General features: G+C 37.0%; 1 protein-coding gene across 1 annotated transcript in view; it reads left to right on the top strand.

Moving 5' to 3' along the window:
- The window catches only part of LOC139462358 (arf-GAP with SH3 domain, ANK repeat and PH domain-containing protein 2-like), an 85,883-nt gene extending 73,064 nt beyond the window's left edge, over window positions 1-12,819 (top strand). The window contains exons 29-31 of the mRNA XM_071244061.1: window positions 4,491-4,585; window positions 4,734-4,865; window positions 5,951-12,819. Coding sequence (XP_071100162.1) covers window positions 4,491-4,585; window positions 4,734-4,865; window positions 5,951-6,028 — 305 coding nt within the window. The 3' untranslated portion in view covers window positions 6,029-12,819. The remainder of the gene's footprint in view (window positions 1-4,490; window positions 4,586-4,733; window positions 4,866-5,950) is intronic.
- Window positions 12,820-15,595: the final 2,776 nt, after the last annotated feature.

The following is a 15,595-nucleotide window of genomic DNA, read 5'->3' on the forward strand; positions in this document are numbered from 1 at the left end:
TAATATTAACTGCTTGTGGAAGATCTTTCTATTTGATAATATTTGAGTGTGTTAAGTCCTGTGAATGTTTTGCTGACTTCTGAGCATTAATACCACACAATTGTTTAAGGTGACTGAAAAAAGTTGAATCTTAGTTTCTGTTGAAGCAGATTTGTATCTTAGTTTCTATTGAAGGTGACTTGTATCTTAGTTTCTGTTGAAGCAGATTTGTATCTTAGTTTCTATTGAAGGTGACTTGTATTTTAGTTTCTCTTGAAGGTGACTTGTATCTTAGTTTCAGTTTAAGGTGACTTGTATCTTAGTTTCAGTTTAAGGTGACTTGTATCTTAGTTTCAGTTTAAGGTGACTTGTATCTCAGTTTCTATAGAAGGTGACTTGTATCTTAGTTTCTATAGAAGGTGACTTGTATCTTAGTTTCTATAGAAGGTGACTTGTATCTCAGTTTCTATTAAAGGTGACTTGTATCTTAGTTTCTATAGAAGGTGACTTGTATCTTAGTTTCTATAGAAGGTGACTTGTATCTTAGTTTCTATTAAAGGTGACTTGTATCTCAGTTTCTATTAAAGGTGACTTGTATCTTAGTTTCTATAGAAGGTGACTTGTATCTTAGTTTCTATAGAAGGTGACTTGTATCTTAGTTTCTATTAAAGGTGACTTGTATCTTAGTTTCTATAGAAGGTGACTTGTATCTTAGTTTCTATAGAAGGTGACTTGTATCTCAGTTTCTATTAAAGGTGACTTGTATCTTAGTTTCTATAGAAGGTGACTTGTATCTCAGTTTCTATAGAAGGTGACTTGTATCTTAGTTTCTATAGAAGGTGACTTGTATCTTAGTTTCTATTAAAGGTGACTTGTATCTTAGTTTCTATAGAAGGTGACTTGTATCTTAGTTTCTATAGAAGGTGACTTGTATCTTAGTTTCTATTAAAGGTGACTTGTATCTCAGTTTCTATAGAAGGTGACTTGTATCTCAGTTTCTATAGAAGGTGACTTGTATCTTAGTTTCTATTAAAGGTGACTTGTATCTCAGTTTCTATAGAAGGTGACTTGTATCTCAGTTTCTATAGAAGGTGACTTGTATCTCAGTTTCTATAGAAGGTGACTTGTATCTTAGTTTCTATAGAAGGTGACTTGTATCTTAGTTTCTATTAAAGGTGACTTGTATCTCAGTTTCTATTAAAGGTGACTTGTATCTTAGTTTCTATAGAAGGTGACTTGTATCTTAGTTTCTATAGAAGGTGACTTGTATCTCAGTTTCTATTAAAGGTGACTTGTATCTTAGTTTCTATAGAAGGTGACTTGTATCTCAGTTTCTATAGAAGGTGACTTGTATCTTAGTTTCTATAGAAGGTGACTTGTATCTTAGTTTCTATTAAAGGTGACTTGTATCTTAGTTTCTATAGAAGGTGACTTGTATCTTAGTTTCTATAGAAGGTGACTTGTATCTTAGTTTCTATTAAAGGTGACTTGTATCTCAGTTTCTATAGAAGGTGACTTGTATCTCAGTTTCTATTAAAGGTGACTTGTATCTTAGTTTCAGTGTAAGGTGACTTGTATCTTAGTTTCTATAGAAGGTGACTTGTATCTTAGTTTCTATAGAAGGTGACTTGTATCTCAGTTTCTATTAAAGGTGACTTGTATCTTAGTTTCAGTGTAAGGTGACTTGTATCTTAGTTTCTATAGAAGGTGACTTGTATCTTAGTTTCTATAGAAGGTGACTTGTATCTCAGTTTCTATAGAAGGTGACTTGTATCTTAGTTTCTATAGAAGGTGACTTGTATCTTAGTTTCTATAGAAGGTGACTTGTATCTCAGTTTCTATAGAAGGTGACTTGTATCTCAGTTTCTATAGAAGGTGACTTGTATCTTAGTTTCTATAGAAGGTGACTTGTATCTCAGTTTCTATTAAAGGTGACTTGTATCTCAGTTTCTATAGAAGGTGACTTGTATCTTAGTTTCTATAGAAGGTGACTTGTATCTCAGTTTCTATAGAAGGTGACTTGTATCTTAGTTTCTATAGAAGGTGACTTGTATCTCAGTTTCTATAGAAGGTGACTTGTATCTCAGTTTCTATAGAAGGTGACTTGTATCTTAGTTTCTATAGAAGGTGACTTGTATCTCAGTTTCTATAGAAGGTGACTTGTATCTCAGTTTCTATAGAAGGTGACTTGTATCTTAGTTTCTATAGAAGGTGACTTGTATCTCAGTTTCTATAGAAGGTGACTTGTATCTCAGTTTCTATAGAAGGTGACTTGTATCTCAGTTTCTATTAAAGGTGACTTGTATCTTAGTTTCTATAGAAGGTGACTTGTATCTTAGTTTCTATTAAAGGTGACTTGTATCTCAGTTTCTATAGAAGGTGACTTGTATCTTAGTTTCTATAGAAGGTGACTTGTATCTTAGTTTCTATTAAAGGTGACTTGTATCTCAGTTTCTATAGAAGGTGACTTGTATCTCAGTTTCTATTAAAGGTGACTTGTATCTCAGTTTCTATAGAAGGTGACTTGTATCTTAGTTTCTATAGAAGGTGACTTGTATCTTAGTTTCTATAGAAGGTGACTTGTATCTTAGTTTCTATAGAAGGTGACTTGTATCTTAGTTTCTCTTGAAGGTGACTTGTATCTTAGTTTCTATAGAAGGTGACTTGTATCTTAGTTTCTATAGAAGGTGACTTGTATCTCAGTTTCTATAGAAGGTGACTTGTATCTCAGTTTCTATAGAAGGTGACTTGTATCTTAGTTTCTCTTGAAGGTGACTTGTATCTTAGTTTCTATAGAAGGTGACTTGTATCTCAGTTTCTATAGAAGGTGACTTGTATCTTAGTTTCTATAGAAGGTGACTTGTATCTTAGTTTCTATAGAAGGTGACTTGTATCTTAGTTTCTATAGAAGGTGACTTGTATCTTAGTTTCTATTAAAGGTGACTTGTATCTCAGTTTCTATAGAAGGTGACTTGTATCTTAGTTTCTATAGAAGGTGACTTGTATCTTAGTTTCTATAGAAGGTGACTTGTATCTCAGTTTCTATAGAAGGTGACTTGTATCTTAGTTTCTATTAAAGGTGACTTGTATCTTAGTTTCTATAGAAGGTGACTTGTATCTTAGTTTCTATAGAAGGTGACTTGTATCTCAGTTTCTATAGAAGGTGACTTGTATCTTAGTTTCTATTAAAGGTGACTTGTATCTCAGTTTCTATTAAAGGTGACTTGTATCTTAGTTTCTATAGAAGGTGACTTGTATCTCAGTTTCTATAGAAGGTGACTTGTATCTCAGTTTCTATAGAAGGTGACTTGTATCTTAGTTTCTATAGAAGGTGACTTGTATCTCAGTTTCTATAGAAGGTGACTTGTATCTCAGTTTCTATAGAAGGTGACTTGTATCTTAGTTTCTATAGAAGGTGACTTGTATCTTAGTTTCTATAGAAGGTGACTTGTATCTTAGTTTCTATAGAAGGTGACTTGTATCTCAGTTTCTATAGAAGGTGACTTGTATCTCAGTTTCTATTAAAGGTGACTTGTATCTTAGTTTCTATAGAAGGTGACTTGTATCTTAGTTTCTATAGAAGGTGACTTGTATCTCAGTTTCTATAGAAGGTGACTTGTATCTTAGTTTCTATTAAAGGTGACTTGTATCTTAGTTTCTATAGAAGGTGACTTGTATCTTAGTTTCTATAGAAGGTGACTTGTATCTCAGTTTCTATAGAAGGTGACTTGTATCTCAGTTTCTATTAAAGGTGACTTGTATCTTAGTTTCTATAGAAGGTGACTTGTATCTTAGTTTCTATAGAAGGTGACTTGTATCTCAGTTTCTATAGAAGGTGACTTGTATCTCAGTTTCTATTAAAGGTGACTTGTATCTTAGTTTCTATAGAAGGTGACTTGTATCTTAGTTTCTATAGAAGGTGACTTGTATCTTAGTTTCTATAGAAGGTGACTTGTATCTCAGTTTCAGTGTAAGGTGACTTGTATCTCAGTTTCTATAGAAGGTGACTTGTATCTCAGTTTCTATAGAAGGTGACTTGTATCTCAGTTTCTATAGAAGGTGACTTGTATCTCAGTTTCTATAGAAGGTGACTTGTATCTTAGTTTCTATAGAAGGTGACTTGTATCTCAGTTTCTATTAAAGGTGACTTGTATCTTAGTTTCTATAGAAGGTGACTTGTATCTTAGTTTCTATAGAAGGTGACTTGTATCTCAGTTTCTATAGAAGGTGACTTGTATCTCAGTTTCTATAGAAGGTGACTTGTATCTTAGTTTCTATAGAAGGTGACTTGTATCTTAGTTTCTATAGAAGGTGACTTGTATCTCAGTTTCTATTAAAGGTGACTTGTATCTTAGTTTCTATAGAAGGTGACTTGTATCTTAGTTTCTATAGAAGGTGACTTGTATCTTAGTTTCTATAGAAGGTGACTTGTATCTCAGTTTCAGTTTAAGGTGACTTGTATCTTAGTTTCTCATGGCAATGGCACATGATGATGCACATGATCATTGCAGATGAGGCTCGGTTCAGTAGAAGCCATTCAATCGATCCACCCGATGCTGAGAGTAGGGATACTGCACCGCCACCTGTTCCCAACCCAAGACTCAAGGTGAGTTCAATTTGTTCAACATGCTCCTCATTCAGTTAAACCTGTTCCCAAGTAGACAATTGTGAACATCTCCATGTCGGCATGCATATATTGGCTATATTGGAAACAGCAAAAGTTTATCATATTTGTCAATGTTGTAATGTTGCAGACTCGGAAGTCCTCCATTGGCCGCAGACGATGTCGGGCTCTGTATGACTGTGATGCTGACAATGATGATGAACTGACCTTCAAAGAAGGGGAGGTAATTGTGGTGTTGAAGGAGGAAGAGGAAGAGTGGTGGGTGAGTATTGATTTCACATACAGAATTTAAAGTTTGTTTCATTCAAGAATAATATTCTTTTCAGTACGTTTCAGTCGTGATATCTTATTGTAAAATTATAAAAAGACGAAAGCTCCTCAGTTTTCGTGACCATTTTGTCTAGGTTCAACAAATTAGTTCAATCCTACAGCAATTAATCATATCTATTTCTCTATTGACTCTATTTCAAATTCACAACCACAAGTATTAGTTGGATATTCAAGTTTAGAAATGGATACAGTTCCCCACTGTGTATGTGTCTCTGCTCTAAAAGATGAAACAGACCCATGAAGATTCCGGGGTAGAATAGGTCTTCAGCAAGATCGGGTGGTCAGACTCACTGCCTTTGTTGATACAGGTCATCGATCCCAATTGCTTGGATCGATGCTCATGATGTCAATCACTGGATTGTCTGGTCCAGACTCGATTATTTTACAGACCGCCGTCAAATAGCTGGAATATTGCTGAGTGCGGCGTTAAACAACAAACTAACAAAGATGAAACAACTAGAACAAAGTTAACCCTTCATTTGACTTGAAATGTGCACATTGGCTGTACTTTTGTAGTTTGATGTCGTATGATGCCACAGTCAGCAATATTCTGTCTATATCACAGAGGCTGGTGATTAATGAAATATGGGCCAGAGAAACCAGCTGTTGATATTATGAGCAATGTTTCCCATCGGGTAGATCCGGGTTAGAATAGGTCATCAGAAACCCACGTTTGCCATAAGAGGCGACTATGCATGTCATCGTATATCCCAATTGCGTGAATCGATGTTCATGACATTAATCACAGGATTGTCATGTCCAGACTTTTTCTGGACCTGCTCAGAGGCCGATATTTGGCCTGCAGCAGATATCATTAAGAATTCCCAAATTGAATTAAAAAATCCCCCCATTCCTCAGAATTTACAAAACTAAGAACATTAATAACATCAAATTTTGAAGAATATCACAATATTTTGATTATTTTCCCAATTTGCCTGCCAAGTGCCCTGAGTTAAAAATCCTAGATAAATCCCTGATGGTGGAACATATTTATTTAAAATAATTGACTGTTTCCAGGAAGGAGAGGTTGAAGGAAGCCCTGGGCGGCGAGGACTGTTTCCCGTGAGCTTCGTGAACATGATTCCGGAGGGATGACGTTAGCTGACAACTAGGCTCCAATATGCACATACACATGCAATACAGCACCCCCTACTGCCAGACACAGACCAGGGGAGATAACTCCCTCAGCTTTTCTACACCACTAGGAACAGACATTTTTGGAAGTTTAGTGAGGAGTTGCAGTGTTAGTATTGTGGTAGGATAAATGACTCATGTAACCTGTGGAAATAAATCAGACATTGTAGCATTGTGCTGAACCACTCTGTAATAGGATATTGAAACACTGTATTCAGCTTGTCATGGGCCTGAATCTTTTCTTCGGCTCAGTTGAGAAATAGAAAATCTCTCCCTCTTGTCTTTTGATATCAAATACATCAAAATGAGTTGATAGAGGAGTTTTTAACTTTTATCGACGAGTGTTGATATATTTGATGTCAAAAGACACTTCGGTTAGATTCTATTTATCTTCCAAAATCTTTCTTCGACTTTATCAGTTTGTATACAATAATAACCAGTATCTGGAGTGTAAAACATAACCAGCTTCTTTGGCAGAGAGGTTAGGGTTGTCTTTTTATATTGTCAGCAAAGCATTGTGATGCAATTTCATTGTCGTGACATCTCCTGCGGAAGCCAGTTTTGGTTGATAAATGTACTTTGTGTACAGTCAGATCTCAAGGATGTCTGCTGGAATGTCTGCTGCAAAACTGTTAAAACTTATACCCCTACTCATCTTAGAAAAAAGTGTGAATTTTGTGTGATGGTTACTATTGTATAAGCCTAGCAGTGTAGAATAAGGCATTATTCCATTTAGACAGTATAAGGTATCATTTAGATATATCTATCTAACTTAGAAAAAGTTAAATCCTATTAATGCAGACCAGCAAACATCCTTGATCACAGTCAGATCTCGTGTAGAGAAAATCTGATGCTTACACAAGTGTGAGGCACTTTCTGAGAGGTGACAGGTTGAATATAGTGTCTTCAGCTGTCTATCAGTGTAATCTGTGTGTTGGATATCATGATAATTTAGATAATCGTTGAAGTGACTATGTCTTGTCATGGTTAGTCTTATTGGTAGGTAAGTAAGTCATGTCTTTCAAATGGAGCTATAATCTACATGTGTATTTGTTTTCAACATATTTGAAAGAATGGAACATTCCTCTAAAAACAGCTGAGTTTTCAAAGATAACCCACATACATTCAACACAAATGTAGATAGCAGTGTCCAGGTTTGCACTGTGGCTGTTAGGATGTGACGAATCCAGGACATTCAGGCCACAATATTTCCGAACTAACCAAAGATGTAGAAATGTAGCTCTTGTGATGACGCAAGTTAGAACATATCTGGAAGGAAATTCTTGTTATTTGATGTAGACTTAAAATCCTCTGTACTTGTCAGTTCATCAGATGTCTTATTACACAACAAATGTCTAGTTTCACATTAAGATAGTCAAACAGTCAACTGACATTTGTTTATATGATGTGATTTGTATTTGATGTGTAGGTTCTTGAGGCAGTGCATAGGAAGTGTTTATGAATAGGGCTGTAACGATATGTCATGCAGCATTGACCTTGAACGTCAAGTCACAAAATAACACATGTACGACACATGAGAACACTGTTGTCTTGTTGAGAGCAGTTTTGAGTCTTCCAGTGAAAAGACTGAGGATCTAACAAAACAAATGCAGTAAACATCAGTTATAGTCTTCAAAATAACGTTGTCCTTTTGTATATTCTGACAGTAATAGGTTTTTTTAATGAATTTTAATACCATACGATATTATCATAAAGCATGTCATGAGGACACCAATGGTCACATCCAACTGGTCGCATTTTATTTTGGACTAGTGGGTATATATAATAACTTGATTTGGGGTTAAAACAACTAGTCTATCTTTTTCGGACTAATAGACAAGTAGCTGTGTCTGCTCCTGTATGTATTGTTTTTTACAATTCACAAACTTATGATACATATTGTCACACAAAGTATTGCAGTCCAACAAAACCTTGGTCATCGTTACAGCCCTGTTAAAGACAGTTGGAATTGAGGGGAACAAAATATTTCATTGTTTGTATGAACAATGTAAAATACAACTAGTAATGTGTGATGGTGCTATTGTAGACTAGTTGTGTGTATTCTAGTATCTCATTTACCTTTGCGGATGTAGCTGAGACTAATATTTGAAACCAAACATGAAATTCAAACTCAAGCATGATGTGCCACTACAACATTTAACATACAAATCATTTTTTATTATATCATTGTATGTGATGACTATGTTTTATACAGTAGCTGAACAAATTTTATCATGTACTAATTAACAGTAATATTTATGTTAAAGTTTAATTTTGTAGTATTAATATGAAATGAAATTGTGGTAATTTGAAAACTTGTATTACTGAGCTAACAATTATGGTTGGTGTCTTGTAGTGTTAATATGTATTGTATCTTAACTCTTATTGCATAGTAGAGTGGTGTTTTCAGCAATGACAGCAAATTTGTACGAAGCCTGAGAGTGTATCAGGCTTGGTGACATCAGTGTACTACCAGAAACACAATATAGTGTTGAGTTCATAGTCAGTACTTCAAAGTTTGTATACACTGTGTTTCTCCATCATCTGTGAATACATGGGGCTGATATGCAGTTTAGTATGTGGTAACATTTGTCAGTCTAGTTGGCTAATCAATGAGGTCTTGTATAACTCACGGAAGTGAAATAACCCCATTATTGCCTGACATCTACTGACACAATGACCAGTGAGAAACATTGCCGTTTGTGCGATTAAAAACTGAGCTCTCTTTGATCTTGATGGTTTTTCCCATGCTGGAACCAGATTGCCGCTTAATTTGTTATTTAATAACAGCCACTGCGCCTCATGTCGGCCGTATGTATTCATGGGGGATGGAGGAACATAGTGTATACAAACCTAGGACGTATTGATGATGAGTTCATATACCATCACTGTGATACAGAGTACAGAGAAACCTTGTTCACTCAAGACTCCCCGGGACCATTAAATGTATTTCTTGTTAGTTGTCATTGAAGACCAGCAGGGGCCATGGATGGCCCAATCATCATTGTGCTGTGCAGAGTTGTGTCCCTTAGGTGTGCCGGAAACATGGGTTCAAATTCCAGGTGGTGTTTCCTGGTTTGTCTGCACCATATCCATGCTTGTGGGTTTCATCGAAATGGTAAATGTCAAAGTCCTGTTTCACTTCGGGCTTTCCTCCAACATTAAGCCGCAATATGACTGAAAACTTGTTCAAAGAGGTTTGTCAAATTTACTCACTGGAGACAAGATGTATGCTGACATTAAACCATCAAGATGACAAGGGTTCTATGGAAGCATGAAGTAACCTTGTATTCTGTTAGAGGGGTAGCCAAGGGCCAAGGTGTTTGCTATTCACACTCGAGGCCCGGGTTTGATTTCCAAAATGGGTACAATGTGTGAAGTCTGTTTCTGGTGTCCCAGCTGGGCTATTGCTTGAATATAGTTGTAAGTGGTGTAGACATGTCCTCACTCACTCACTCACATGTCTGTTTCACGATAGGGGAGTCTGAGTTAACAAGGCTTCTGTTTACTTTAAAGTTACATATGTGGAAAATGAACTTCTTTTTCTTCTACAATTTCAATTTATTTTTGCTTTCAACGACTCGTCTATTCCTGGAGCAGTGTGTATAACTGTACAGACGTGGTATTCTGTTTATACTGTATATAGCCATCATAACACATATCTAACTTTTACTTCATCTGCTCGGTGGAGCAGTCATATCACTCTGTATCACCAAGTCGGATTATACTTATACTGTGAAATCCCTTATGAGGTATTACTGTAAGATATACCTATGATAGACACTGATGTATACAGCATTACAATGATTGGTTTCTGATGATTATGTGACGAGTTATGTTCGTGAACATTGTTTTCATAGGATTTGACAGTCCCTGCTAGGTCTTTCCATCGATTACTGATATCATGGGAGATGTTTTTACAAAGTTTTTGATTCTTCCTAATTGCCTGAAGTACTGAACTGTGGTCATTAACATCCTCGATTGTCAAGGGTAGAATATCTGCATTCTGTGTTGATATTACCCTGGACCCATTTGTTACCATAGTGATATCAACATCTTCATCTCCAGCTCATGGGAGTAATCTGATTGGATGGCTATTGAGAGTTATTTCTGTCAATTTGAGTTGAAAACAAAGCCATGGTAGCGATTCGGTCAAGGGTATTTATCATTGTAGCTTGAAGATAGATCATGAAGTGCAGCAGTATGCAAAGTAGTTTGTTTTGAAATTGGTCTCTGGCAATATCATAGCAAGTCTTGTTGTTCATACTACCATAATTATGCGTTTCTGACAATACCTCTATACTGCCACCGTCGTGTGTGTTCAGCTTTCAGTTCTACCAATAGTGGATGATGTATACATGTTCAGGGCAAGTGATCAGAAAACATTTCCTTATCGGAGGATATATACTTTAGTTGTACTGTATGGGTCTTTATCAGCAGCATTGATGTGGATCTCAGTCGATAGCCATTTTGCTTTGTCCCCACACAATGCCCCCCATGTATACAGAACTACATGCACTATGGGTGGGAATAGTATGGGTGGGGTATATGACACTGCATTAAGGAGGACACATGGTGGTAATAATAATAATAATGATAATGCATTTATAGAGCACCTGACTTCCAACTTAGATAGGTGCTCAGTGGTGCTATATTATATTATTATTCTGCTCTATGTATGTTTGCACTCAAATTTCATTCTCAGCTCCCTGGGGAGTATACAACCCGAGGTGCTAGAAGTTAAGTCACATTAGCATTCACTGCTGAGTGACATTCTTGGAACAAAGTAGCCTTGATAAGTCTGATGAGTAAAACCTGGAAGGGGTTGAGATGGTGTCGGAGGAGGTGTGGATCATCGAATGACAGTGTAACACAGAGAAGTAAGGTATAGATTGGCCTTATGGGTAAGTACCTGCAATTGGGTAGGGTGGCGTTTGATGGGGCATACATTGACACAGTGTTAGGGTGGCGTTTGAGGGGGCATACATTGACACAGTGGTTGGGTGGCGTTTGAGGGGGCATACATTGACACAGTGGTTGGGTGGCGTTTGATGAGGCATACATTGACACAGCGTTAGGGTGGTGTTTGATTTGGCATACATTGACACAGTGTTAGGGTGGCGTTTGAGGGGGCATACATTGACACAGTGTTAGGGTGGCGTTTGAGGGGGCATACATTGACACAGTGGTTGGGTGGCGTTTGATGAGGCATACATTGACACAGCGTTAGGGTGGCGTTTGATTTGGCATACATTGACACAGTGTTAGGGTGGCGTTTGATGGGGCATACATTGACACAGTGTTAGGGTGGCGTTTGATGGGGCATACATTGACACAGTGGTAGGGTGGCGTTTGATGAGGCATACATTGACACAGTGTTAGGATGGCGTTTGATTTGGCATACATTGACACAGTGTTAGAGGGACAGGGTGCCAGGGTAGATCAGTCTGACGGTCGAGTGTCTCTCTACTGCAGGAGTGAGTCCATTGTACGTTGTTGCTCTGTGAGTGTGGTGTTGCTGTTGCGTGTGATGTTGCTCAAGTTGTTCCAGTGCTAGTCTGCACCTTAACAGGTGTTTGTAAATAGATGTCTACTTCTCAAGTGCTAGTATTGAATTCCCGCAACGCTACTTGCAATAACAGATACCTCTGCTTTACGTTGTAATTACATCAGCCAGCCATTTTGTGCTCTTTTATGTTAACATGTTTTATTTTTTTGTTTTCTGTATGAAACATGGAATATGACAATGATGGGTATTGATGAAAGTTAATTGGCTTACTGCTTAAAACAAAACTGAGGCTATAAAGTGCAATATGTTTTTCTTGAAATATTCAATTTCATTCATTAAATCTTATTTGGCATAATATATGCACTATCATTGCAATAACATTTAATGTTTTATGTCTGCAGTGTTGAAATAACTGCTTCTAAGCAAACAAAACAGATGATGATGAGCTTCTAAATTCAGTGGGTACAGTCATTATACATACTTTGACATTGTCGCACTGTGCAGAAGGCATTATGGTTCATATTCAGTGCCAGACCCAGTAAGCATGAAAACATTTAACTAGAATGCTACTTGTGTTTATTTACTTCAGTGAATCTTCAACAAGTAAGTCTATGTACAAAGAGACAGTGCCTCAATAGGCTCCAATCAGTGGTTAGATTGAGGCTGTCTACATGAAGCTTGGTCCCTCTTTCAGGGCATGTAACATGGTGAAACCTTCCACTTACACTCAATGTAGTCCACTGACAGCATGAAAGGTTACAAAACATACACTTTCTTTCTTTACAGAGTAGGATAAGGAACAGGTTCTTCTGGTAACCTTATCGCTTAAGCTAGAACGCAATCCCACCCCAGTTGTGACAGCACTTCAGATTGTGTAAGCGTAGAAAGTAGATGGTATCAAAGATGTTCTTCTCTTTCTGTAAAGTCTGTTCCACAAAGCAGGTGCAGTATTTAACATTGCGTTTCACATTTAGTCTATTTAAACATTAGGTGAAAACGATGTGTGTTTTATTACATAAAGAAAAGGCTGCCATTAATTTTTGCTGTAGCATCTTTACTATGAGATAAGCTTTGTGCTGGGACTTAGGCAATGTTATAATGTCTATGCTGACATTGTCAGTGTTATAACACCAGATCCGTGCAGACGTTGTCAGTGTTATAACACCAAGTCTATGCTGACATTGTCAGTGTTATAACACGAAGTCTATGCTGACATTGTCAGTGTTATAACACCAGATCCGTGCAGACGTTGTCAGTGTTATAACACCAAGTCTATGCTGACATTGTCAGTGTTATAACACCAGATCCGTGCAGACGTTGTCAGTGTTATAACACCAGATCCGTGCAGAAGTTGTCAGTGTTATTACACCAAGTCTATGCTGACACTGTCAGTGTTATTACAGTAGGTCTATGCTGACATTGTCAGTGTTATGACCCATGTCTATACTGCGTCAGTGTTATTACAGTAGGTCTATGCTGACATTGTCAATGTTATAACACCAAGTCTATGCTGACACTGTCAGTGATATGACCCCATGTCTATACTGCGTCAGTGTTATTACAGTAGGTCTATGCTGACATTGTCAGTGTTATAACACCTCGTCTATGCTCGTTTAGATATTATGATAAGTGCTGAGATTGTTTTGTGGAATAGGACCAGTACCAGTCATGTTACTGAAACATTGACTTACAACATTGATGATGGATGTTCAGTACATGTTATTGTTGCTGTAGTTCGACAAGGCCATGTATATTGTAAGATATTAGCGGTTTGACTGTAATCTGTTTCTAATTAAGTGCTAACACGTATATACATGTAGTGTTTGTATTTCACTGCAGCTGTGAACCAACAATTATGTGCTATTTTTCTCTGGTTACATGTTGATATGTAGAGTATATTGTTGACAGTTGTTACTATGGTTACATGAGAATGTGGCTGGCGACCTGTGAGATGCCATGTGACTAGAGAATTTCTGGAATAGTTGTAGGCCTGAAAATCAGTATTTAGTAATTTACTGTCATTAGAATGGAAAACATATATATATCTATATATCTTACTTTTTGTTAACAAGGAGAAATATATTTGTTTCAGGATTTTAAACCTTCATCATGAATCTATGAATTACTGAAATTTATATCTTGGAATTTATGTTTGAAACCACATAATGGTGTATATGACCCTTGCTTCGCGGCTCAATGATATTACTTGAACTTGAAAAGACAAGTCTATGGTAGATTTTACTGACAATCTTGATTTCAGCACATTGACTTCTGTCACAGGTATTAGGTGGGTTCTGAAGCTCATTTGTCTGTTGGTGATGTGTGCAGACTACGAGTAGATATGGACGAAGCCTACGACACAAGGATGAAAACTAAATGACTTGGTGGTTGGAGAGTTTGTTACTGGGCATTCAACTGCATAAATTTGCATGATACCATTATTATTACCTTACATTTTCTAAAGTGGTTACAGGCTGTTAATATGAAAAGATTTGGTAAACAGTAAGTACTTTCCATTGGTTGCATAAGATGCACTAGTCGTGAAAATAGGATTCTATTAATGAAAGGTTATGGCCCTGCATTTGGTGATGTTTCATTAGATGCTGTTTCTGTACAACTACTAACAACTCCAGTTCAATTCAGGATGGAAGAGGTGGACCAAGATTGACTACATCATGTTTGATGATTGTGATATTGTTGATATTTTAGTGATGAAGACATTCTAAGATGGATGATGTGTTTGATGTTGTGCATTGCCATGTGATGGTACACAGGGAGAAAGAGGGCCTCTAAGAGGTGGTGGTTGAACCTTTCAGATCAAAGATGAATATGATGTTTGAAAAGATGTGTGTGATAATGACATTGAAAGTATGAAGTTCAACATTTCATTGTATGAAAACATCCATGTTTCACATTCTCTCGGAGGTCAAAACCAGTTTTTGCAGTCTCTCTTTCTCCCAGAAGTACAGAATGCTTGAAGCTGTTCGTGTTTTTTGTACAGAAAGACCATGTTTAAGCCATTGTTCAGACTGGTCGCCTGTACATTATATCGTCAGTCACGCCATGACACAACTTATCGTTAATGCACAATGTACATAAATAGGTCAAGGTCGTCTGACACCATAAGCACAAAGGTCAAGGCCATTTGTATCGAATGTCTGTTATTGTGCCAGATTAGACTGCTATCTAGAGGTATTTTAGCTTAGAACCAACCAATAAACTGCCTGACACACCAATGTTTTTGTTTTTGCTTGAAATGATAATGGATCCCGTATTTGTTTACTTGCTTCTTCTAATGAATGTGAAAGTGATAGGGCTTATATTCCATGAAACTTGTAATCCTGACGTGTAAAGAAACCCTATATACTAAAAGTTGAAGGTGTTTGGTTACATTGCACAAAAACAACCAGCACCTCATACCACAAATGATTACAGTGGTACAACTATCATTTTGTTGACATAAGGGTGTTAAGACATTTGTGGCACAAAGATTGCTTTGTGAAAAGAGCTGTAGGTCATTACCTACACAAGAACACACCATGCAAGCTACAATAATTATGACAGATCATTGGTGTGAGGCCCAAGTGAAAAGAGTTGTAATTTCAGCAGTGTGAGTACAAATTTGGATAAAATTACAGCTAATTTAGCCTTTTCATTTGGGTAATTGAGCAACAGGACTCTCCCGGTGGAGGCTTCAGGTTAGAACAGGTGCCTGACATGCACTCAATTCTTCCTTGTCATTGGAGGCGACAAGATTTGATCACATTGTGAATCTTGCTCTGTTTAATGCAGGTCATTGTACCCTAGCTGATAGCATGCAACATTGGTCACAATATCAACCACTGGTTTGTCTGTTTGTATGGCTTATTTATTGCTGTGCTGTTAATTGTTTGTGTTTTTGTTGTTGTTTAACATGGCACTCGGCAATATTCCAGCTGTATGACGGCGGTCTGTAAATAATCAAATCTTGACCAGACAATCCAGCGATTGATATCATGAGTATTGATCTATACAATTAG

Source organism: Haliotis cracherodii, unplaced genomic scaffold (assembly GCF_022045235.1).
Source record: "Haliotis cracherodii isolate W230 unplaced genomic scaffold, xgHalCrac1.p SCAF_1, whole genome shotgun sequence".
Classification (NCBI taxonomy): domain Eukaryota; kingdom Metazoa; phylum Mollusca; class Gastropoda; order Lepetellida; family Haliotidae; genus Haliotis; species Haliotis cracherodii.